The 23,991-nt window shown below is 40.9% G+C and overlaps 1 protein-coding gene across 5 annotated transcripts in view; it reads left to right on the forward strand.

Moving 5' to 3' along the window:
- Positions 1-23,991, forward strand: part of COL11A1 (collagen type XI alpha 1 chain) — a 260,479-nt gene that overhangs the window by 112,314 nt on the left and 124,174 nt on the right. For all 5 annotated transcript variants that reach the window (XM_059728451.1, XM_059728453.1, XM_059728452.1 and 2 more), the window contains 11 exons: positions 306-359; positions 4,444-4,497; positions 4,625-4,669; positions 6,379-6,432; positions 6,529-6,573; positions 6,980-7,033; positions 7,500-7,544; positions 10,501-10,554; positions 15,118-15,162; positions 17,061-17,114; positions 17,267-17,311. In XM_059728451.1, coding sequence (XP_059584434.1) covers positions 306-359; positions 4,444-4,497; positions 4,625-4,669; positions 6,379-6,432; positions 6,529-6,573; positions 6,980-7,033; positions 7,500-7,544; positions 10,501-10,554; positions 15,118-15,162; positions 17,061-17,114; positions 17,267-17,311 — 549 coding nt within the window. The remainder of the gene's footprint in view (positions 1-305; positions 360-4,443; positions 4,498-4,624; positions 4,670-6,378; positions 6,433-6,528; positions 6,574-6,979; positions 7,034-7,499; positions 7,545-10,500; positions 10,555-15,117; positions 15,163-17,060; positions 17,115-17,266; positions 17,312-23,991) is intronic.

Below are 23,991 nucleotides of genomic sequence, written 5' to 3' on the forward strand. Positions count from 1 at the left end.
AGTTTCATAAAAGAAATAATGACATAAATTTTAGTTTAGTTTTTAGTTTCATAAAAGACATAATGACAACAGATTGTAAAATATGATGCATAACAGCTTCCTCTGCTTTGAACCAAAGACATAGGAATACAAAGAACCAAATTCTGTATGTTTGGCTATATGTGCTAGACTTCAATAACTTACTCAATTGGTGTACGCATGCATCTGTGGGCAGAACTTAGCTCACAGGGATAAGGTGTAATTTTACTAAGAATATTACAAAATACAATAGCTGTTTACTAAGGCTGTAATTTCTTCTTTCCTAGGGTGATAGAGGGTTTGATGGTCTTCCTGGTCTGCCTGGTGAAAAAGGTCACAGGGTAAGATAAACATGAATGTTTATATAACAACTTATGAAAACGGTGGTAACATTATATCAACTTAAAACAAAAAAAACTATGAACAGTTTACCGGCAGAGAATGTAAGAATTTTATGTTAAAACATACTGTCAAGTTATAAATGTAACAAAAGTTTCAGAAAAGGAAACCATTAACATGGAACATAGTTAACAATCCACATCAAAATTTTTTGGTTTAAATATAGTTCCAGAGATTGGGCCATATTTTCAACTGGTGTACTTTCTTTAATTTGTTTCAGATCAAAGATGTTGCCATATGGTTTTAAACTGATTGTTCAAAACAAGTTGTAATATCCCAGAAAATTAATGCATATTATTTATACTGTGGGTACATAGAAATGAACAGAGGAGTACAGAGTTTTACAGGAGTTTGGAAATGTTAAATGTTGCAGCTGTCTTAAAAATATCACCTCTGACTTCATTCTTTTTAGCATTGTTTAAAATGTTTCCTAATTCTATAAATTAAGAGAAGTTAAATGGTTAAGCTTTATGTCTAATTCATGGGAATTGCCTCAGTCTGGGAACCTCAGACACAAGCTCCAGAGAACTTTGGGAAAGACCAGATCTGAAAGCTATTTTTGTTGTCTTTCACTTGTATGAATTTAGTCAACTTTATAGTCTTCCTTAGACAAACGATGTAAGATTATTTGCCTGTTACACCATAAAAATCAGTACAGCTAGATTTCACCTAGCCCTTCATGCGTGTATAGGGATACCGGTGGAAATAGCAATTCTGTTTTGAATTGCATTGTTTCTCCAGGGTTTAGCCTCTTTGCTTTCCATAATGCAGTTACCCTGTTAGTACCCTGTTATGCTAGGCACCATAAAAGGAGTACAGAGAAAGCTAGACTGTGATTTTCTTCTGCCCCATATTGGAGCTAGCTTGCAGTAGATGGGAGAAAAACCTTTACTTGCCAAGAGTTCTAAGAGATACTTAGTATCTCAAGCCCTTTGTTTGAATGCAGCTCACAATTCTCTTCATCCTATTTCCTCAATCTTCTTCACAGATCAAACTGAACCCTAATTTGATGCAGTGACCAGCAGAGGGTTATAGCAAGATCTGGTCACCATTTATCCTCGCATGTTATGTGAAGGCTAAATAATCCTTTCAGACTGGCTCAGGGCCATTGGATCCATGTCATTCTTCTAATCTGGCATAGCTGAGCTAGCAGTTTTTGGGTGCATCTACACGAGACACTTTATTGTGCAGTAGATTAGCTGCTGCACGTGGTTACATAATGATGCTTTACTGCACAGTAGATTTGTCTACTTCACAGTAAAGCATCACTATGTAATAATGTGCAGCAGCTACTGCATATTAAAATAGCTTAATGCACAGTTTTCTATTACCTGTAAATACAGGTAGTAACTTTACTGCACATTAGGTAATGCACAGTAGTGCATGGGTACATAGTTGCCCAGGCAGCAGAGTGCTGTCCCCTCCTTGGGCAGCTGCCTGCTTTCTAGCCCCTGTTTCAATTGGCCAATTGGAGACAGGACTGGGTCATTATCCCCTGCCCCAGCAACTGCCTGCTGCCGGGGCAGGGAATAATATTCTAACCGCCCCCCCTCACCCCCCTCCCACTCCAAGATCAGAGCAGTGGTTGGGCAGCAGAGAGCTGTCCAGGGCAAGGGTGTGGGGTGGGAGGCAGCTGCCCTGGAAGTGGGATAGCTCCCCCCCTCCATTCCCTGGAGCCCAGGCCTGACCCTGGTGCCCCCTGCCAGCCCAGGGAAGACACCTGGGGGAGCCTAGAGCTCCTCCTGGCTGCTGAATGAGAGCAGAGCAGGAGTAGCCCTGGCTGAACTGCTCCTGTTGAGAGCAAATTTGTTCCTGATGGGGATATATGTAGATGCACTACCAGGGATAGCTTACTGCGTAGTATTTTACTGTGCAGTAACCTTTCCGCACATTAATTGCATATGTAGACATGCTCTTTGTGACCTTCAGTGTACAGAATAAACTTTTTTTCATACTTTAAATATGGATGAATACTTTCAATGAACAAAACAAATGCAAATCATACATTTGCAGGGGTTAATAAAAAGAATAATCTTTCCCAAATTCTCTATCCCATTACTTGAGAAATACAAAATACTAACATTAAAATGAGAGTGTGGTAAATCTGAAACAAATCAATTCAAAATGAAATCAGATGGATGCAACCCTTTAGATTTATTGCGGTCTATCACCAATAATAAAAAGCACAGAAAAGAATGAAGAGATAAAACTGTTTCTCCTGTTGTTAAATGTCAGCCATGAGAGAATTGATGTTTAAAAAACAAAACAAAATCCTTAGAGTATTCTTTTAACAAATCTTGTCAGATCTAGTCATTTTAAGCTGGCAGCAAATACTGTAATTTCCAGGCTGGAGGGCCATCTGAATGATAAACTTTACCCAAATACAAGTTGTTGGGTTAAGTGTAGGAGAAACTGGATGAAATTTTAAACCATGGTTTTACAGAAGGTCAGACCACACTGCTTACTTCTTACTTCTAATTGGTGACTCTATGAATTTTCATTTCATTTTTGTTACTTATATTTATTGGAAGCATACACATCTACATCTGTCAAACATAATTATAGAATCAACAGAACAATAAAGTGACTTATGTCTAAATCACTTCGAGAGATCCTCCAAAGAAAAGATGTTATGTCTCTTCTATCCACTTGTATGAGGTTCCAGGAAAACAAAAACACCCCCCCCCCCCCAAAAAAAAAATAGAAAAAATTATATGAATCATTCAGACTTCAGCATTACCGTGGAAGAAGAACATTTTAAATAAAAGGACCTCATTAATGATGCTCTTCTGTAGGCCTCATGATGAAACCAGAGCACTGTTGTTAGCTCAAGCTCCCCGGATGATCTCAATTGTCATGATACTGCGAGAAGAGAGAGCTTCTGCAGGAATGCACCAATTCAGAGCTTCACAGATTTAAACTTTCATTACAAATTGTACCCATGTCTTACACATTCATAACATAGAAGCCATGTTCTGTTCCAGTGGATGCTATTGGGGCAGTCTTGGGACTAGCTCCTTATAGAACTCACTGAAGTGGCAAAAGCACTGTCCATACAAATTTACTTTCTTAATGATCTCAAAATCACATTGAATAGAAAGGCAGTAGATTAAAACCCATCATGCTTTATAGCTCTATCTCATGTCCCTGACAACACACCAAAAATAGAAAAGAAAGGAGCCACTCAAGAATGGCTCCATATATCTGTCGGTGTCCAGAACTGTAGTCAAGGTCCTTGGAGGCACTAATAAAGCTAAAATCAACATCAACGTTTTATCTTTATTCAATGCCAAAAGGAGATCATGGACTAAGAATCTGACCCCAAAAAGAGGTCAGTCTGCAGTGTTTGACTGTGCAATACTCTAGCCCTTTTTAAAAAATGAGAAAAGGAAAATAAATCCCAAATACTAGTCCAGAAAAGGCTGGGGCTCTGAGTATATGTGCTGGAAAAGCCCTGGCCTGTGATGGAAATGTAGAAGTCTGTCTCCCTTTCAAGCCCTCAACAAGTCAGTCTAAAGGCTCTCTTTGACTGGAGCCATAGGGCGTAGTTCTGGAATAAAGTCTGGGCAATATAGGCCACGCATTTCACTTTATGCATCTGAGGATTCAGCAAATAGCTGTAATTATCTCTGACCTGGTGCAGATTGTTCATTTCACCATCAGTGACACTTTGTGTTTGGGGTCTGTTGATACAGCTAACTACCAGCTGGACACTCATGTTTTTTTCTTCAGCCATATGTGCCTGTTCTGAAGCTAAAAACACAGTTTTATAGACACTGATAATAACAATATTACTATACCACATCTCTGAATTTTAATTCTTTCTCAGATGAATCTGCATAATACAACTGCAGATAACTGCATACTGTAACTCGTATATTTGTATCTGTTTGACAATGAAGCAACATTTTATATTGAAATACAATATGCAGCCAACACGTTCATTTTCATTTCACTCTCCCATCCTTTATTGTTTCCAACCCTCCAGAGTTGCGTTGCTTTAATAAGACTTTCTTTATCCTGCAGGGAGATCGTGGCTCACAAGGACCTCCTGGTTTACCCGGTGAAGATGGATCAAGAGTATGTTACTAACCATTTTAGATTCATTATATTGGCGGTAAAATCTAAAATGAGTTCTTATGCAACAGAAATACTTTGGTGGCATATACTCTTCACATTGAAACTTCTATTTTGTATTTAATGATAGGGAGAAGATGGGGAAGTTGGACCAAGAGGTCTTCCAGGTGAAGCTGTAAGCAAAACTTTCCTTCTGTTCTGTTTCTGGCTTATGCACTGACCATTTAACAAAGCCAAATCAGTCTAAGATTTGTATCAATTTCTTTTCAGCTTTTCTGAGCTTCTAATATGAAAAAAGGCAGTCCTGTATGAAAAGTAAACAGTGGGACATTTTTTCTGAGTGAGGGAGAACTCCAGCAAAGTGACTAGAATTATGTCAGGGATGAATTTAGCTCATTATAAGCAACTTCCATAATTCTTAGGTTTGATTTTCATTTTTTACAGCTGTTTAACCTCACCAGGATTTAATGGAATTGTTTCTAATTCGCACCAGTTTAAGTGAAGGCACAGTCAAATCATTGAAACTTCTAGAAATTATCACTCTTCATGTAATTACAGTGCGTCGGAGCAGCCTCACTGCTTGTGTATAGGCACCCTTCCCTTTTGCCCATGCCGCTGTTCTCCATTGTATACTTTTGCTTGTTTCTTGCACAAATATTCCACTGATGCATGTTCAAATTCTGCAGATGCTGTCACTGCAGAGTAGCAATTTGTAATACAGACAAAAATCACAGGTTTAAAAAGGAGAATTTTATCTTAAAAATCCAATCTATACACTTTGTAATCACAAAATAGCCCAAAAAGCTACTGAGTCAGAGCGGTGGTGATATACATCCACTCAACACGTGATGAAATAGGAGTCAGACCTTCCTACTTCGGCAGCTGTGTATAATGACATAAAAAATAAAAAGCAGAAACCACTTAACATTGTGTCAAATCAAAGATGATATTATAGAGCAAATCTGACTCAAGAGAACAATTTCATTGACATTAATGGAATTACTTGTATGAGTAAGTTGAGGAAGTCTGGTCTTTTTTGTGTGGAAATATTTGCATTTGTTGTTGTTGATAGTAATAACAACAATCATAATAGTACCCCAAAAGAATCATTTTCAGCTGTTGAACAGTGATCCTTATCATTCAGAACAGCAGCATTTTCCATTTGGTGTAGCAGTACAGAGGATGATAATAATAATATTATTTTAATTAAATACATACTGTTTTATGGGTCAAATCCTCCATTCAGCACTCAACCAAAATGTTTGTAGTGGACGCTGTGCCAATGTTGAGGCCAGCTGTTAGAAAAAATACCCACCCACCTCATAGCTTCCTTCTCTAGCATGGCAACCATGAATCTCAACAGGAGGCTGCTTCTACCCATACTCTAGTCCTGATGTAGAACGTAGGGAAATAAGAATTGGCAAACTTGGTAAAAGCAGTGCTTCACCCAGCCCTGTATTCTGTCTCCAGCAGTGACAATAGTAGATGCTTTAGAGGGAGAACATATGAACAGGGTATATTTGAAGCAGTGATTCCCAGCTGCAGTGATGCATCTCCATGGGGTTCCACGAGATCCTTTCAAGGTTTACACGGGGTGCTGTACAATATTAGTACTGTTAGGGGTGCAAGCACCTACATGTGATTCACAAGACACTCCCAGACAGTTCCAATAGGAATCCATAGTGTCAAAAGTATTCTGACCTATTGTGCTCTTTCTGAGGGAGTTTTTTGCAACAGAAGAATTGCTCCATTATTCTGGCATAGTCAAGAAACAATTCCCACTCCCTACCTGCTACCTCCCTCCCTATGCAGTCCTGATCCCCACCTTCTTTGTAAAGAAAACGTGCACCTACATTTTTAACAAGAAGTGTTTCTTTTCTTCAGGGCCCACGTGGATTATTAGGCCCAAGAGGCACACCTGGTCCCCACGGACAACCTGTACGTATGGCATAAAGTGAGACATTTTACAAGTGCAGTTTCCAGCTTGAAATAATTCCACTGAATGTTTGCTTCAACTTCTCTTCTTTGCTGCAGGGTGTTGCAGGTGTTGATGGCCCCCCAGGCTCAAAAGGAAATATGGTAAGTGGATAATCTGGGAACTAAAAACAAACTCTGGGAATCAAAAAATCATTTTTTTTCTCCCTCTCCCTACTGTTTAATTAACTGTTCAATCTGAAATTAAGATTCCCCATGAGGTTACAGTAAAGATAATGGCTTTGTCACATTAAAGCCTAAAGAGCCAAATTCTGGTCTCATTTAACTTACAGTAGCCCCATAGAGCTCAGGGTAAAAGTGTGGGCAGAATTTTCCTCATTTTAATAAAACATTAGTAATAATTATTTAAATTGAAAATCACTCAAAAGAGAAAGGTAGAAGGCTGTAAAAAGGAGAAACAGTGATATGCTTCTTTTCCTCTAGGCCAGACAATGAAGATTTGTAATCCAGAAGCCCGAATCTAATGCTTCTGTTTCCTTTTTCCTGGTAGGGTCCTCAAGGGGAACCAGGGCCTCCTGGTCAACAAGGAATCCCAGGGCCTCAAGTAAGTGTAAAAATAACCCATAAGCTATACCATATTTACTAAACAAATACTTAATGAATACAGAGTAGGTCAGGGTGAGCAGTTCAAATAAGGAACTGATAAAGCCTGAAGGATTTTATAAATAATGCTGAAAATGTGGATCGTGCAGTGGGAGCAGACTTTTAAAGCAAGCTTGCAGAGGGCTTTTTTCATTCAAGAGAAAAATGACTCATTCAGTGTTCCTGGAATGCCAGCAGGAATGGCCACACCTGTAGGAGGGTTGTGAATAGGATCTTGTTACAGACTTCATGCCAGAATAGTAGCTTGTGCAAAAGTCACACACAAAATTCTTGAACTAACCAGGTAAAAAAAATGGAAACCACTGATATTTGCCAACCTGTTTAAACAAATTAATGTGGGACTTTTTAATAGGGAAGATGCATATTGTTATTCCTTATTTTTATCATACTGACTTCTTTTTTAATAGGGGCTTCCTGGTCCACAAGGTCCTATTGGGCCTCCTGGTGAAAAAGTAAGTTATAACATTAACTCCTTGTTTCATAGTGCAGCTAGTTCACAAATCATGTTTGTGTGGCTAGGGGGTTTGCTCAGTTTTAGGTAATGGTTACCTATGATCTTAAATGCATTACTCAAAACCACCAAATACGTGAATGAACAATGTGGGTCTGATTCTTCTTTCATTTCTACTAATGTAACTTCCACTCTGGACTTACTCTCTTGGTACTAGGTTCAGAATCTAGTCAAAACTATGAAGCAGTACCTAATGAAATACAGGGACCCAACTCCAGGGTTGTGAAAATGACTTTTATTTTAATTACTTTTATTCTTGGATCAGAATAAAGCCCCATGTGTTTATTCTTGTCCTTCTTTGGGGTTCTTTTGTAACATGTAATGATGTCAGCATCAAGGATGAAATTCATTTTAATTATTTCCTTTCTCCAGTTGAGCTCCCTAATTGATTCTGCTCGGTTTTCCTCCTCGTACACTGTTTAATATTCTCTTATTGTTCCAGTATCTTAGTATCAGGTAGGAGGGATGGAAAGGGAGTTCAGGAAACAGTACATACACTTTCTCCCTGCCTGTCTTCCCTTGGCTATTATTTTAGAAAGGTGACTGAATCCACAATATGCTTTCTACAGTCTTTCACAGAGGTATATCAGGACTTCCAGCTGTCAGAGATATGGGGGTGTAAGCAGGGGTAGATCCAGAGATGATGCAATGATACAGTCCCTGTTTTAGCTATGTTTCACCATAAACTCTCAGCATGGGATCAGCCCAGAGTCAAGAGAGTGAGCGGTACTGTGACTGCCTATCCACTTCTTTCTCCTGCTGCTGAATTCAGTGGGGAGAGGGAAGGAGGGGAAGGGCAAACAGCAGGGATATCCCCCCCTGGGCTCTGGAACTATTCCATCTAGACCCTGCCCTGATCAGCTGGTGAGTTCAGAGCTTACTATGAACTCCTGAGGGAAGCAGAGTTGAAAGGGTACCAAGTGTAGGCCCTTCTAAAAGGAGAGATATTTTTTCTTCACTCCTAGGTGTCACAGGCACCCATGTGCAAAAGCCAGTTTGAGATCCTGAGACCACACTTCCCTTCTCCATTGCTCCTTTCTGTATAATGCTTCCATATTTACCAAGGATTGAGGGTCATTTTAAAAACACCACATACATTCTGTGATTTTTCCTGAACTAGTGCTAATTAACTTACATAGAGACCATTCACCTGAAAGCTTTCCTGTGAACACACTTCCTTGGGTGCCTTGTTCACACGTCAGTGGCAAAAGAAACATTGGTAATTAAAGAATTAAGAGAAGGATTTCTCAACAAAATCTGTTCATATAGGCCAGGGGTTGGAAACCTTGTACCACTACTTGATACCCAGCTCCTGCTGGGGTCACAAATGTTTGCACCCTCTGGTGATCAGCAGGATCTGTGTAGAGAATAGATGGAAAAAGGCTGCTCTGGCCACACTGTCTCTTCATGGGCCATATCTGGCTCTGCGCCATAGGTTGCTGACCCGATTGTAGACAGATTTCCCCTTCAAGATTCACTTCTAACTTTTTTCTTGGGGAAACCCAGCAAAATGGGGAAAAAATATCTTTTCATTTAAATGAACTCACTATGTTATAAATAGTATCTTTGATTGGAAATGAGCTGTGAAATTTTAAAATATTAATAAAAATTCCTATCTTCTGACTCTGAAAGCTTCCCTACGGCCCATTCCTGTCATTAGTGTGTATTAAAACTTTTTTGCTGTCTAAATGTGCTGATATAGAAAAGGGTTCTTCACAATAGTGTATGTGTCAAAATTTTAAATGTCACAAATTTGTCATCTCTCAGGATCAGTGTTCCTAGTCATATACAGACTGTATCTTTAAAAAATCAGTCTTGCTTTGGTGTGATAGATTTAGGACAGTTAATATATTCTGAGTACACATGCTGAAGGCCTCACCCTGAAAACTAGCTAATGGGTAGCTCAGCTCTTACAATCAACCCAAGCAAAATCTATGCAAGAAAAGCTGTACAAGTGTTTGAGGGATGTGAAGTTTTGTATGGAATTCTTTAAAAAACCCACCACTTTCCTGATGTTATTTTTCCGTATTCCCTCATTTTGTCACCACAGTTTAGCTGAAAAACATTTTTTTTTCTTGTTCAGGCATCTTTTCTTTCAGTTAATTTCCTTCCCAAGTGCCTTGTTTTTGCTTTGCTTTTCTCTTTCATGCCATAGCAGCTGCCTAATGTTCTCAAGATATTATCTAACTTTACACAATCCAATTTTGATGATTAACAAAATATAGCCATCTCTTACTTTTGGGATAAAAGGCAGGTCAGCTTTACATTTCAAACAGATCTCTCTGATGTAGCTGCAAGTACTTAACTGAAATAAGAATTGCAGTATCCATCTTCTTCTAATTCTGATATATAGAGAGATATCTTTTCACATAATTCATCACAGTCATGTGGAACTCAGTGCCACAGAAAGTCACTGAGGCTAAGGATTTATCAAAATTCAAATTTACATGGATAATAAGAATATTAGCATTTTAGTAGTGCAGAAATGTTGGAAGGGACAAGCAATCTCAAATTTCAAATCTTAAGCCAGTCTGAGCATATGTTATTCTGCATTTTCCTATTGTATTTTGCATCTTCCTTCCTTAGAGGAAGGATACTGGACAGGAAAAACCATGGATCCAATCCAATATGGCAATTTCTCTGTTCTTTGCATGTTTGCAGTGGCATGAATTTAAAATAAAAATGTTTGAAATCAGTTAAATAGTTATGAATTTACACTGGTGTAATAGTAGACTCGAAGTCTCTGGGTCTAACATTTAGAGCAACTTTTTGTCCTCCCCTCACTTTTTATATTTCTCTCTATTTCTGCTTTGTCATTGTTATTTACAACCAAAGTTTGCTTCAACAACCTATTGGTTTAAAATTGTTCCTAAATTTATCTTTATTGTTGTGTTTAGGGACCACAGGGTAAGCCTGGCCTTCCTGGACTTTCTGGTGCTGATGGGCCTCCCGTAAGTAGTAGAATGTCACCTTTGAATGTCTACATGTTGTTAGGAAATATAGTATATTTTGAAGGGGGTAATCAGATACATGTTTTCACCTTTTAATGCACTCAGGTGAACAGCGATATTCACATGAATAAAATTCTTAACTTTATTGCTCAAAAGCAGATCCTAATTTTAAAATGGACATTCCCAATAAATAGAAAAAACCATTTGCCTCAGAATTCCATCTTTATGCTTCCACCAAAGGCCATTTAACTTCTTATACTGTCCTTTCTCAGCCATGCTCCACTGATAAACATATTTCCCTCTCTCTTATAAACTGAAGTCCTTTGCAATTTAATCAAACAAAACTCTCAACAGCGTCACCGATTTTGTTTGGTTAAGAACCAAAGAATTTATCCCAAAAGATGTTACTGCACAGATAAGCGTATTACAGATACATAATTGTATCTTAGGCTCTAACAATCTTTCTTTCATGCCCAGATGGTTAGGGCCCCTCTAGATGCTCAGGTAAAGGCCTGATAGGATCTAATGTGTGATCCAGACAATCACATCTCCTGCCATGCCACAGGAGCATAGCAAGAGGTGTGACTGTGGGATCTAGCATCAAATCCTATCACGCCTTATTGTCAGTCATGATCCTGGGCTTCCCCTGCACCAGCTCCAAGCCCCGCAGATGAAGAGACTTCTAGCTACAGCAGCACCTCACGGGCTTCTGTGGATAGGAGTCTTGTTAGCTGATGAGACTCAGAGCCACCACAGCCCACGGGATGATGCTGTGGCTGGAAGTTCTCTCAGCTGTGGGACTCCCGGCTGCTGCAGCACATGGTGCACCATTACAATTGGGAGCCTTGTCAGCTGATGGGGCTCCCAGCTGTGGGGTGTTGCTTTCCTACACATACACATTGAAGCTGGATAGAAACCAACTATAAAGTTAGTATGCATTTTCCAGCTCTGACTTTATAGCTGAATGCACCTTGTTATGGCATTATAGTAAATTTGCATGTGCAGCCTGTCTAAATTCACTGTGCAATTAATCATGTAATTGCATAATGTGTATAATGTGTAGAGGGGTCTGTCAGGAACATACGTGATTGAAGATGTGATCTCGATGTGATCTCTTGCTTTCTCTCTGGTAAACTCACATCCACAAAATTAGCATGAAATAGGAATATGGCCATATGAACAGCAAGGTTCCTGAGCTCTGAAATCCTTGCTGCCACAGGAGAATGGGTCAGTCCAGAGGCTGCACGGAGCACAGGCTATTTTGTAGTAGGAACTGGGAGATAATTGGCAAGATGATATTTTCCTATGGCTGTCTGTGGCATCTGCTGCTTTTCAGCAGCTGCCAACTGCCTATTGACAGCTTGTCCTCTTCCCAGGCAGGGCAGAGGGCAGGCTGTCAAATAATAGGCTCTCTCAAAGGCAGATGTGACCCAAGAAGAAGCCCTCTAGTGCCCCTTCCTACCTAGCTCACCTTTGCAGCTCTCCATCTAGGGGCCTGGAACACATGCACGGTCCAACTCTTGGGCTGGTCTTGTGTCAGGAATTTCACAGACATTTTTACTGCTCAAAATGAATGCCTGGCCATGGCCTGTGTATTCTCTTACTTGTCAGCATAAACTTTCATTTTATTTGGAGGGATAAACAGTGTTAAAATTTACATATTATCCCAAAGTTAACTGGAAACCAGAGATGGGGCAGGACAGGCAGGATAAATTGAAGTCCCTGCTCAGTATCAAGTTAGCATTTTAGAATTATAGGGAATGTCCACACATGCAGAGGTGTGTGCTTGCAGTGGCAAAACATTTTTGCCACTGTGCATACCCCTGAGCATGAATTTTGGTGTGGGGCAAATTGCCATGCTTCAGAGAAACTGCCCTTTCCCTGCTTGTCCCAACTCCTGGCTGGAGGAGCTAGGGGACAGTTAAAGGAGTGGAGACACTACAGCCGGCAGCCAGAGCATTTCTTGGGAAGACCAAGCCTCTGTGTCTGCCAGCTTCTCTCACATGTGCTGTGCTGAGATTTTTTGTGCCTTTTTTAATTTTTTTTTTTTGCCACCAGGATTTCCCAGTAGCAAAATTTGCCCCTGTGCTGCAAATCTGTAGTGTGGGACACGTTTTAACATTCCAGGTGTGCAGGTTTTTTTGGTTCCACGAAAAAGTTTGCGGAGCCACAAACCACACATGCCTTCATGTCTGGATGTGAGCATAGTGACTATTAAAGTCAATGAGCAGTCTCCTTCAGCAGACTTTATGTCCCTCCCAAAGACCCAAATGAATCTCAGACTAAAGTTCATGGGTATTTCAGTGAATCAGACAATTTCCACCATCTTTTATTTGTCTACATAAAATTTCATTTTATTTGGAAGGATAACCAGTGTTAAAAATACATGTTACCCCTGAGTTAACTGGAAACCAGAGAGACAAGTATGATATATAATCATTTTATATCATGATGCCTTGTAATACAGGATAGAAAGGTATAACCTTGTGCATTGAAAAGTATCTGCTTAAAGACTAGTTTTCTGATTTTTCAGGTCAAGGTGGGTTTGTTTCAGAAAAATGGGGGGGGGGGGGGGAAAGGTTCTAATACCATATTTATCCAAATCCAGGATAACTTTGAATTTAAGATGACCCTCCCCACAATTACATGAAAAAATTATAATTTTGTTATAATTTTCTATGCATAGAATTGGAGGGTTGGCCGAAATTCTGGCCCTCCACTGCTGCAGTGGGAAAAGCAGTGTAAGGAGGGAGGTGAGAGGGGCAGACGGTGTGGGGGGAGCAGATGGTCTGACCCCTGTCCCCTGGTCCTCCCCAACACTTTATCCCCTGCCACCTGTCCCCTGCATCCTCTGGTGCCCCCCTGCCTCCCCCCCCCCCCCAGTGCCTGTTCTCCCTGCTGCTTGCCCCTTTCTGCTGCTGATCCCCTCCCTGACACTTTCCCCACTGCCTCCCCGCCCCTCTATGCCTATTGTCCGTATGGCTGCCCCCCTGCAACTTAGTCCCACCCCACCTCCATACTTGGCTTTCTCTGCTGCTTCTTACCGCTCCCCATTTCTGCCACGTCTCCTTAGTTGGGGCTCTAACTCCAGCTCTGGCCCCTGCCCAGCCAAGGAACTGTAATTGCAGTGGGAGCATTTCCATCCCTGAGGCTGGGGCTGCCACCACTGCTGTGGCTGCCAGGCCAGAGTGGGGTCAGACCTGCAACTGAAGGTAAATGTGGGGTGAGGGACAGAGCTAGGGGGAGGCAGGCAGAAAAACAAAGGCACTGTAGGAGAGCAGCAGTGGTACAGGGCAGAAGCTATGAGCAGAGGTGGTGGTGGGGAGGCAGTGCAGAAGGGTAGGTGAGGGGCAGAGGTGGTATAGTGCGTAGACAGAAGAGATCAGGAGGTTGAGGGCTAGGAAGAGGTGATACGGGACAGAGGTTGGGGCCAGAGTTATAGCCACAGCAGCTGCGTGCCCCCCTGTCTTGTATTCAAATCCAAGGTTAGAGTGTTTTTTCCTCACTTGAATGGGGCAGAAATTCATCTTTGATTCAAGTAAATATGGTATTGTTGTCTGAAGGAACAACTTTGTTGTTTATAAGGTATCAGATAGCTTTCATTTTAATCAATAGTCTAGCATGCATAGGTAGATAGGTGCTGCATAATTATAATTAATAATAGTATATTTTTAGTTTTATCTCCTAGCAAACAGTAGGCATAGGCATAAACAGTAAGGGTTTATGATTTAAAGATGATCAGTAGCAGCCACTTTCAAATTTGTTAGTTGATGACATAATAAAAACATTTAGCGTAGTTTTAAAAAGCTACATGCAAAGCAAAGCTGAAGATTTCAAACAAGACTAATCTACAACAACTAAAAAATGTTGCTTAGTCATTCCTACTTGCTATACTTTTTTATTAACATGTATTTACCTATGTCATACATTTTTGTGCCATTTTACTGTAATTTTTAGTGAGAAATAAAAAGAATCAATCCTGCTTGATAATTAGACTGCCCTTTTTTTTTTTTACATTAGCAATATAGAGCTAAAACAATTGCTGCAAAAAGTAATATTTTCGAGAAAAGGCATGAAAGTAAAGTTATAAATGAAATAAGATCAATGACTTTACAGTTTCTCTGAAAAATTCTGTAGCTATATAAAAATGCTTTAGGGATTTTAGTATTCAGTTGTATCATGTAGATTCACGTTTCAAAGTCAAATCTGAATGTGCATTAGATTAAAAGTGCCTCACTGTTGAAGTATTAACTGAAGAGTAGAAGTGATAAGGCTAGTTTAAAGTACATTCACATCAACAGAGGTACTGCCTGGATTTTTCTTTGTTATGTAAATTAGTTCTTACTAAGAAAAGAGAAATCTCTCTTCAAAATCAAAATGTATTTTTTTATGTAGTAATCTAAAAGGGGCCTAGGTTTGTGGTCAGGATGTAATTCAAGCATCTGAAACAAGTTGATTCTTTACAAAGAAATTTAATATCCAAAAACACATACATTGAACCTACATATGATAGACACACATACAACATATATATTTTGGTTTTGTTTTGTTTTTTTAAATCAGGGTCATCCTGGAAAGGAGGGTCAGTCTGGAGAGAAAGGTGCTCTGGTAAGTTTCAAAGCTTTGCCTTAAACATACATGTCTTTCTTTATCTGTTGAGAAAACTTGTGCAAGTCTATCAACCATATAATGCATCTGTATAATGCACTCAGAGTTATTTAGGGACATAAAGGGCATTTTTATACATGCGGTTTGGGGGGGGGGGGGCAGTGCGCTTTAATTAGAGTGGCTCCGAGATCCATTCTAATTAAAGTGCCCACAGCATCTCATGTATCAGTGTCCTTGTGCTTCAGAATGGCAGTGGGGGTGCTTTAACTAAAGCTTGTCAAATGAGTTTTAATTAAAGCACCCTGCCACTATTCTGAAGCCTGGGATGCTGATACACAAAATATGGAGGCTGCTGGAGCACACTAATTACCTTGTTCCAGTAGACTCATTTAATCGAATCTGCACCAATATGCTATAATTACCAATGTGCTATAATTACAGTGTGTTGAAGCAGACTCGCCACATGCCAACAGGCACCCATAAATAATAGAAGACAAATCATACATTCATAGATCATGAGTGTGAACAGACAAACATATTTACTGATTGCCTTTCTGTCAACTCCACAGGCAGCTTTATTTTAACAGGGCTTTTGGCATGTTTATATTTATTCAAATCTCCTTGGAATAAACTAACTACATATACAAACTTGTAACTTCCATGAATTTGCCTTTTTATACTTAACAGTACCTGTCTGGACTGTTGAAAAACCAACTACTGGAAGATTTACCAAAGCACAGACTTGCCTTAGATTTTTCAGTCACCTTCAGCAAGTCAGTGGCAGCGAAAGGCAATTTATTTATTGTAATGAAGCATTTAAGGAGTATGGGCTTTATAAAACTCTCTGCCAGGGCTAGATTCTGAGACCCATACTTACATTGAATAATGCCCTATCTAACATGTACTCCCACTGAATTCACGGCAGAAGTGGGCTGCACAGCAGCTCCTTTTATCTTGCAGATTCCCTTATGCACCCCTCAGATGCCAATTGGTGGAGGGCCTACCCCTCACTCCCGATCAGCAAGGAGGTGAAAACCATGGTCTGAAATATGGTGCCATTTAAGCCTTCTGGCCTGTCAGCAGGGCCACTGGAGTCCCATAGCCAATCAGCAATGGGGGCTGGGGGGCGGTGCAAGGGAACATGCAAGATTAAAGGAGATGCTGTGCAGCCCACTTCTGCCGTGAATTTGGTAGGTCTCTAGTCATGGGACTATTTATAGTGGAAAATACTATTAATTATAAATAAGGGTGTGAAACACTGGCTCATTTGCTCTACCTTTACAGGGTTTTTTTCTTAATCTGTTGCTGAGGAATATGTATTATAGAATTAAAACAGTTTATCCATACCTAATTCTATATTTGCAAATGTGCAGTGAATTGAGCTGTAAAAGTCCTCAGGAAACAGTGTAAAAAACACCAGGCAGTATAAACAAAATGTTGTGAGTGCTGTGAGTTTTTTACTCAAATTTTAAAGATAATCTTTACTTAATAAAATCAAATTTTGCCATCTTCTTAGCTAATATATAATTTATATCCTTTGGAGTCACCATTAAGTAATTGTGTTGTTCTTCTGATATTTCAGATGATCATAAAGTTCATCCCTTTAGATTCTCTGTATCATGAGTTCATGGTTATGCATCCTATTTTCATCTGGAATTCCTCAAACAATAGATAGATACACAGCAAATTTCCAAATCTATAAAGAGATTCCAAAACAAATTTGAAAGGTGTTTTTCTTTCCCTAGTGGCTGCCAGCCAAAAAAAGGCTGTGAAGCCCAGGATTATTCTGACGTCTCATGCAAGACCCACTTGCAGCACAATTAAAAAACAATAATCACATTCAATATGTTAACTGACTAAACATACAAACAGAGTTTTTCTACTCCAATGTATTTCAGGGTCCTCCAGGTCCTCAGGGTCCAATTGGTTATCCTGGTCCTCGTGGTGTTAAGGTATAACTATTTAAAATTCCATTAATTTTTGGAGTATTTTAATTTTATTATTTAATATTCATGTCTTAATAGTTTAATTCTCCTGGTTGAAAACAACTGGACATTTTTTCTTTCTTTCTTTCTTTTTATTATTATAATTTTTTTTTTCACAGGGAGCTGATGGTGTCCGTGGCCTGAAAGGCTCCAAAGGGGAAAAGGTAAACCTAGAATTTGACTAGGCCCTTTCAAAAAAAAAAATATATGTGTGTGTGTGTATATATATATGTTATTTCTGTAAGCAAAAGGAATTCTTTACTCTAGTATATATTACCTTACTCCTGCCTCCTCCCCTTTACCTAAGTGATGTCAACATACAAACATATAGGGAGTATATGTATGAAACATGACTAAAGTTCACATTTGCATTTCCCTGATACTTCTGTTGTTACATACAAAATAGGGTCAGTCACCCTGCATGCAACCTCCACTTATTTCTAATAATTCCCACAGGCCAAAATTACATTTGTGTTTTGGTATAACATGCATACTCTTCCCAGTAATCTGACAGGAAATGGTGTGTAGCACAAGAGTCTCTATTCCAGCTCTCTCCTAGTGGAGAATTGTCCGTGACCTGGGGAGACCCTGATCGAACTGGATGCCTGTTGTTTAGGTTCATTTCAGTCTAGCACTGTATTGCAAACTACCACACCACACATGAAAATCTCGTCTTATGGCTCTATTTTCACAATATGGTGGTGGTTTTTTGGGCCAAAGATTTTTTGGGCCAATACTCATACGTGATTCTGGATTTATGTGCAGGGTGAGGGCAGGCTGGGGTCAGGGCCAGTGCTGGGCTCTTTGCAGTGATGAGGGGGCTGGGCCAGGGCTGTGCTTGGGGCAGGTGGTGGCAGTGCGTGGGTGGGGCTGTCTATGAAGGGGCTACAGCCACCCTAGAATTTGCCATAGCTTCCCCATAGCCCCCCCCCCCAGTGCCACTGCCTGCCCTAAGTGCAGCCCCTGCCCAACCCCCAGCTGGAAAGAGCCTGGCACCTCCCCCTGCCCCAGCCTGCAGCAGTAGCCCACCCTCACCCTGTGCACAGATCAAGGGGCACATGCCCCCCATGGCTCCCCCAAGGGTGTGCGTAGCAGCAGGATCCCTACTCCCCCCATGCTTCCCAGATGAGCTATGCAGCTCCATCTCATACCCCACTCACACCTTCATCCCCTGCTCCTATCCCAGTCCAACTTCCTTCCTCACTACAGGGACCTCAATCTGCCCCACCACGTCACTTCCCTCCCCCACACCCCTTCTCCCCCAACACACTTATCAGCCAGACACTGCTGTCCAAGCTGCTTGGCTAGCCACATGCATGTTGCAGCTGCATGCATGCATGCAGCATTTATCGGAGACAATGACAGCCACATTAGCCAAAAAAAGCTGATAATGTCAAGTTTCTTTTTTTTGGTGCTGATATTATATGGATTGATGTATTGGTGCACCTCTATTTTTTTCATTTGTTTTGTTTTTTTTTTTTATTAAGGGCTCATTATTACAAAAGCACTGCTATAAGACCTGTCTTTCAGAATCAAATCCTTGGAGCTGTTGCACGCATTCATGCTTTTATAGATTTTATTTGAATTAATCAACTTTGTTGTTTCAGGGCTATTTGTTAAATGTAAGGGTGCAAAAAAGATGGTTCTGTTTGCTCTTCTGGAGTGATAGCACATTTTGACTGAGCAGCCTTCTCCTTTTTATGACCAAGCCACAAGCACAAGTTATGATTCAAAATACAGGAAATGTAATGGAGATAAACATACACTGTTATATAGTTCCATATCATTAAGTAATGTACCTACATTTACAAAAATAAATACATTTATAGATAGAATGTACTCTGCAGTTAGGTGGGTCTTTTGAAGAACAGTTTAATAACTAACCTTTTCTTGCTAAGTTTGAACATTAAAATCCTCTAGTGCTACCTATGATTCTAATATTTGAGAGAAGCTGCTCAAAAAAAAAAAAAAAATCATTGGACCCTTCAGTGTAGATATATATAGTGTAGACCATATATATATATATATATATATATATATATATATATATATATATAGAAACCCCTTTGACTCTAAGATAATTACTACTGTAAAGTATAAATACATGTGACATATAGGCAGTACTGGTCCAGATCATTCAGATGATATTGTGACATTATTATGAAGTAAATTGATCTGTCTGGCACAGTATCGTTGACCTCTGTCATGGGATAGGAGCCTCAAGGGTGGCCGTGTTCTCCTAAAGCCCCTTGACTGTGCCAGTTTGGCCTGCTGGGCACCCTCAGTTCTCACCTGCCACAGCTTTGATGGAAATATAAAAATAGGGAGGCTGCCTTTAAGTCCTCTTGGACACAGTTTGTTGGACTCTCTGAACCCCATGGGTTCCTGGACTCTTTGTGGGTCCTGTTTCACTATGGGTGTTTCGGGGGGGAGGGGGCACCCTAGCCTTACGGGCTATATGCATGGCTCCAACCACCCCTTTACCATGCCCCAAGCCTTGCAGATGGTACCAGCGTTGTATTGCCTAGGCCTCATTATAATTTGGCCCCTTGTCCTCACTAAGCTCTCTGCAGCCCTTATTGCTGCACCCCTCAGTGCTGGGCTCTCCTCAGCCCTTGTCACTGTGCCCCTCAGCACTGAGCTCTCTGCCCCCAAATGCCATGCCTGCTCTGGTGCCGGGGTCCCCATGCTGCAGTGGGCCCCCAATGAGGCCACCTCCTTCCCCAAATAGCTTCACCCAAACCACCAGTGTTATGGAACAACAAACAAAACACAAGCCCCTGGGCTATAACATAATACAAAAGACAAGGGTGTGCTCAGTCCCTTTAAAAGCATTGAACTGCATCCCTGGCACTAAGTATCTAGTGAGCAAGGGTACCTGTGGAGCTCATGGAGCCCCATTAACCCCGGGTGCAGCACATTAAGCCATTGCTGCATCACTGGGCACTTCCTCCCTTGAGGCTCCTTCCCCTCTGACTGCCAGCAGGGAACTGAACTGCCAGGCCCCAGCCCTAGGGTTTATATGGGCTTAGGGCCCTGCCTTTTCTGGCCAGCTAACCAGGTGCAGATGTGGCCAATTCCCTCATTAACCAGTTGTCATGGCAACCTGCACCTGGGCTCTTATCTGGCCCTTCATGTTCCCTCCCTGGACAATCTCTGCTCTAATAGGAGCAGGCACCTTAGTGCCCTGTGACAACCTCAAATGATGCCAAAGATATCTGGGCTTTTTTTCTCAGTATTGGCCAGTGGACTATCACTAGAACATTTGGATTGTTTCTTTTTGGTTACCAGCAGAAAAGGAACTGAGATCATTAATTTATAATCAGCTTTCCTCTGAGATGGCCTATAGTCTAGTTCTTTTAGCTGTTACTACCTGAAACTTCAGTGCTACAGGTGAAGAAGAGTTTCAGTTCACTTTCCAACCATTTGATCTGACTGGCACAAATTCAGTCCTTACTGGTTTGTAATAAGTTCTTAGTTTTTTGGATACCAATATTGCCCCCTTGTAAAACTGAACAGCTCATACTTAAAGCTTTTATCTTGCATTCCAAGCTCTACTTTATCAGCACATCTCTTTAAATGTTAACACATTTGTCCTCTTGAAATTTTAATTTATGGGTTATAAACTGACCTCTGTCACCTGAAATACTGACAATTGTGGTATACCTAAATGTTTTCCTAGTGTGTCTTTCCATCAAGTCATTATTTTTTACAGTATCTCATGCATTGGAAGTGTTTACCTAAACACAAGATATTGAGAAAGGAGATTTGTCTATCCTTAGATGTTTTGAATGTGAATAAGTACAAAGTCTCACGTTGGTGCCTTTCTTGAACCATTTATGTCTGGAATCACTTTACTCCCAGGGCTATAGCATGTGAGAAGTCCTCTTTCATATATTAGATGGAGTAAAAGAACCACATGGTTTTAGCCTTGAGAATTATTATAATTGGCTCTGATAGGGGAATAGAGAATGCTTATCTTGATATAGGAGTCTCTTTCAAAGTGAATAAAACACAGTGAAGTAAAGCACAAAGCCCATTCTGTTTCACTGGAAGCAACTGGAGATCATCATCACTCATTCCTGGTCTACTGCATTGACTGATAGCACCAATAATACCAGTGCATACTGCACGCACATTTTCCCCAAAGATTAACCGTCCAAAATTGGGGTGCACGTCTTAAGCAGGGAAGCTGATTTTCTGCCCAAAATGGAAGCATGTAGATGCTATAAGATGGCTACTTTTTAATGGTGTTGATAATCAAGCTATCCTTTCTTCAGTATTTTTTTCTCTTTGTTAGCTAGTAGTTTCTCTCCTACTTCACCACCCTGCAAACTATTTTAGCTTTTTTCAAAATCTTAGACCCACCTGTGGTGTCTAGTCTTCAGCAACAGCTACTGTTTCAACTTTTGGCTAAGTACTCATTAGGTGCTGACAGTACAGCTGTGGAAGGGTTAAACCTGTAGCTTTTTAATTTGTCTGAACAGGTAAAGGAGAGTGAGTGAGCTGAAGATTAGGCCCTGTCCCTGCTCTATGTAGCCATAACTCTGCAATTTGTCTTTCTTCATTTTGTCTTCCCAAATACAATGTGTGTTTTATTTGGAAGCATGTGGTATGTGAGAAACTTTAAACTTCTTAAAATTCTCTGAAATGTAAGAGCATCATAGAGAAGTGCTTAACTATGTGCTTATTCAGCACAAACACTTCCTTCTTAGTATGCCAATGAGCAAGGATCCAGCTTTTCAGTTTGCTGCATAAAAACACATATTTTCTTATTGAAAGGAGAAAATCTATGGGGGGCAGGGGTTGGAGGGCCAGGGCTTGGGGACTGTCCAGACGGCTGTGTGGGGCATGTGTTTGTGTGTGTGGGAGCCAGGGGTGTGTGGAGGGGATGTGCGTGTGAAGGTAGGGGGAAGGTGTCCTGCTGCTGGGGTTGTGGTGGGGCAGGGGATCTGAGGCAGAACTTGGTGCCACTGGCAAGCCCAGCTGTTTGATGATACCAGTGAGGCCCAACCAGAGGTGCCTGCCCCTCCAGAGCAGGAAGGAGATGGGGGGGGGGGGGAGTCAGGCATCTGGAGGCTTCCTCTGGCAGGGCTGGGGGGGCAGGGGGCTGCAGGTCAGGAGTGAGGGCAGGGGTGGGGGCTGCAAGTTGGGAGTGAGGGGCACCAGCGAGGTGAGAGGGGGCAAGGAACTGTGAGTTGGGAGTGAAAGGCATTGGCAGGGCTGGAGCACCTGTGGCTTGGGAATGAGGGACCCCAGTTGGGGGTGGGGGACTGTGGTTTGGGAGTAAGGGGCACTGGCAGGGTCAGGGGAGCTGCAGGTCAAGAGTAAGGGGCACTGGCAGGGATTGGGGGCTGCAGGTTGGGAGTGAGGGGCACCAGGTGGGACAGAGGACTGTGGGTCAGGAGTGAGGGGCAAGGGCAGGGGGCTGTAGGTTGAGAGTGAGGGACACCAGCAGGGACGGGGGGGCTACAGGTTCAGAGTGAGGAGCACCGACATGGCTGGGAGTGGCAGGGGACTGTGGCTTGTGAGTGAGGGTCAATGGCATAAGCAGGGGCACGGCAACGGCATATCAGGGCTGCTCTGCACAACAAAGCAGTGGAGGGACAGCAGCAGCTGGAACCATGTCCTGGTGAGTGAAGTAGGCAGAGGGACCTCTGATTTTACATGATAAAAAAACAAACAAAATCAAACACCAAAATATATAGGTATTTAGAATGTATTTCATTAGGATGATTTGAGGCAATGGCAGGCTTCCAAATTGCTCTAAAATTGTAAATATATCAATAAAACGTTGTGTTCAACTGATATATATATATATATATATATATATATATATATATATATATATAGCAGCGTTTCATTTTAACCATGGAAAAACACATTTTGAGAGATTCAGTCAGACAATCTGGGAATTTTTATCAGTATATTTGCAGTTTTTAAACAGAGAAAACTAGGGTCACTGCTGATGAGCAAATGAAAACTGTATTTACAATAATCTTTTGTGGCCTTGATATTGAAGCAATCGTTGTGTGAAGAGTTAAGAGTAAAAACTACTGGGCCAAAAGCCACCTTCTGTAACACTAATACTAATCTGGAATAACACAGTGATTTCAGTTATCATCATTTAGATCAATACATTCACTATACATTAACTTTTATGTAACTAAGAATAGACTGTTCCCTGGTGTTATCTGTTGGCATTATAGAAAGTCTTGGAGGAGATTTAACTGTTAAAGTCAAGTAATTATATATAAATTAATGCTTAATATAGACAGTTCATTTATCTTTGCCATTTTCTTTTCATTACCTGTAGAAGGCATGTTGGTATCAGCAAATGAACCATTTGGTCATCAACCAGTGGACCATTTGGTTCCTATAATATTGCAGATTCGACCACTCTGAGGATATTACTCTTTCTTTTGTTTGTCCCCAAATTTTGTGACTACAGGTAGATGCAGTCTTATATGAATAAACATTAGTTTTTAAAGGTTCAACTTGAACGCTTTGAGTCAGTTATGGCAAGTGGAAGGGGCTAGCTGAACTTTCTTACATTATCTTTAAAAAGTTGGTAATGCCATTTCTAAGTCTATTCCTGGAATGCTATTTTTTTCTTTGATGTTAGTATTGGATCACTGGTAAGACAATGGGTCTGCCAGTGAACAGAACCAACAAAGAAGTGCAATCACTTCAGGTGGCCAATTGTATGGGAGCAGGAAAATGTTAAGAACTTAATTGAACAAACAATAAGAAAAATAATATATAAGGGTGAAAATGTATGTCTCCATCCTTAAGCTACTCCTCCCTTTTTAAGAACTTTCGGGTGAAGCAGTAAGTGTAGCTG

The sequence above is a fragment of the Alligator mississippiensis genome, chromosome 5 (assembly GCF_030867095.1).
Source record: "Alligator mississippiensis isolate rAllMis1 chromosome 5, rAllMis1, whole genome shotgun sequence".
Classification (NCBI taxonomy): domain Eukaryota; kingdom Metazoa; phylum Chordata; order Crocodylia; family Alligatoridae; genus Alligator; species Alligator mississippiensis.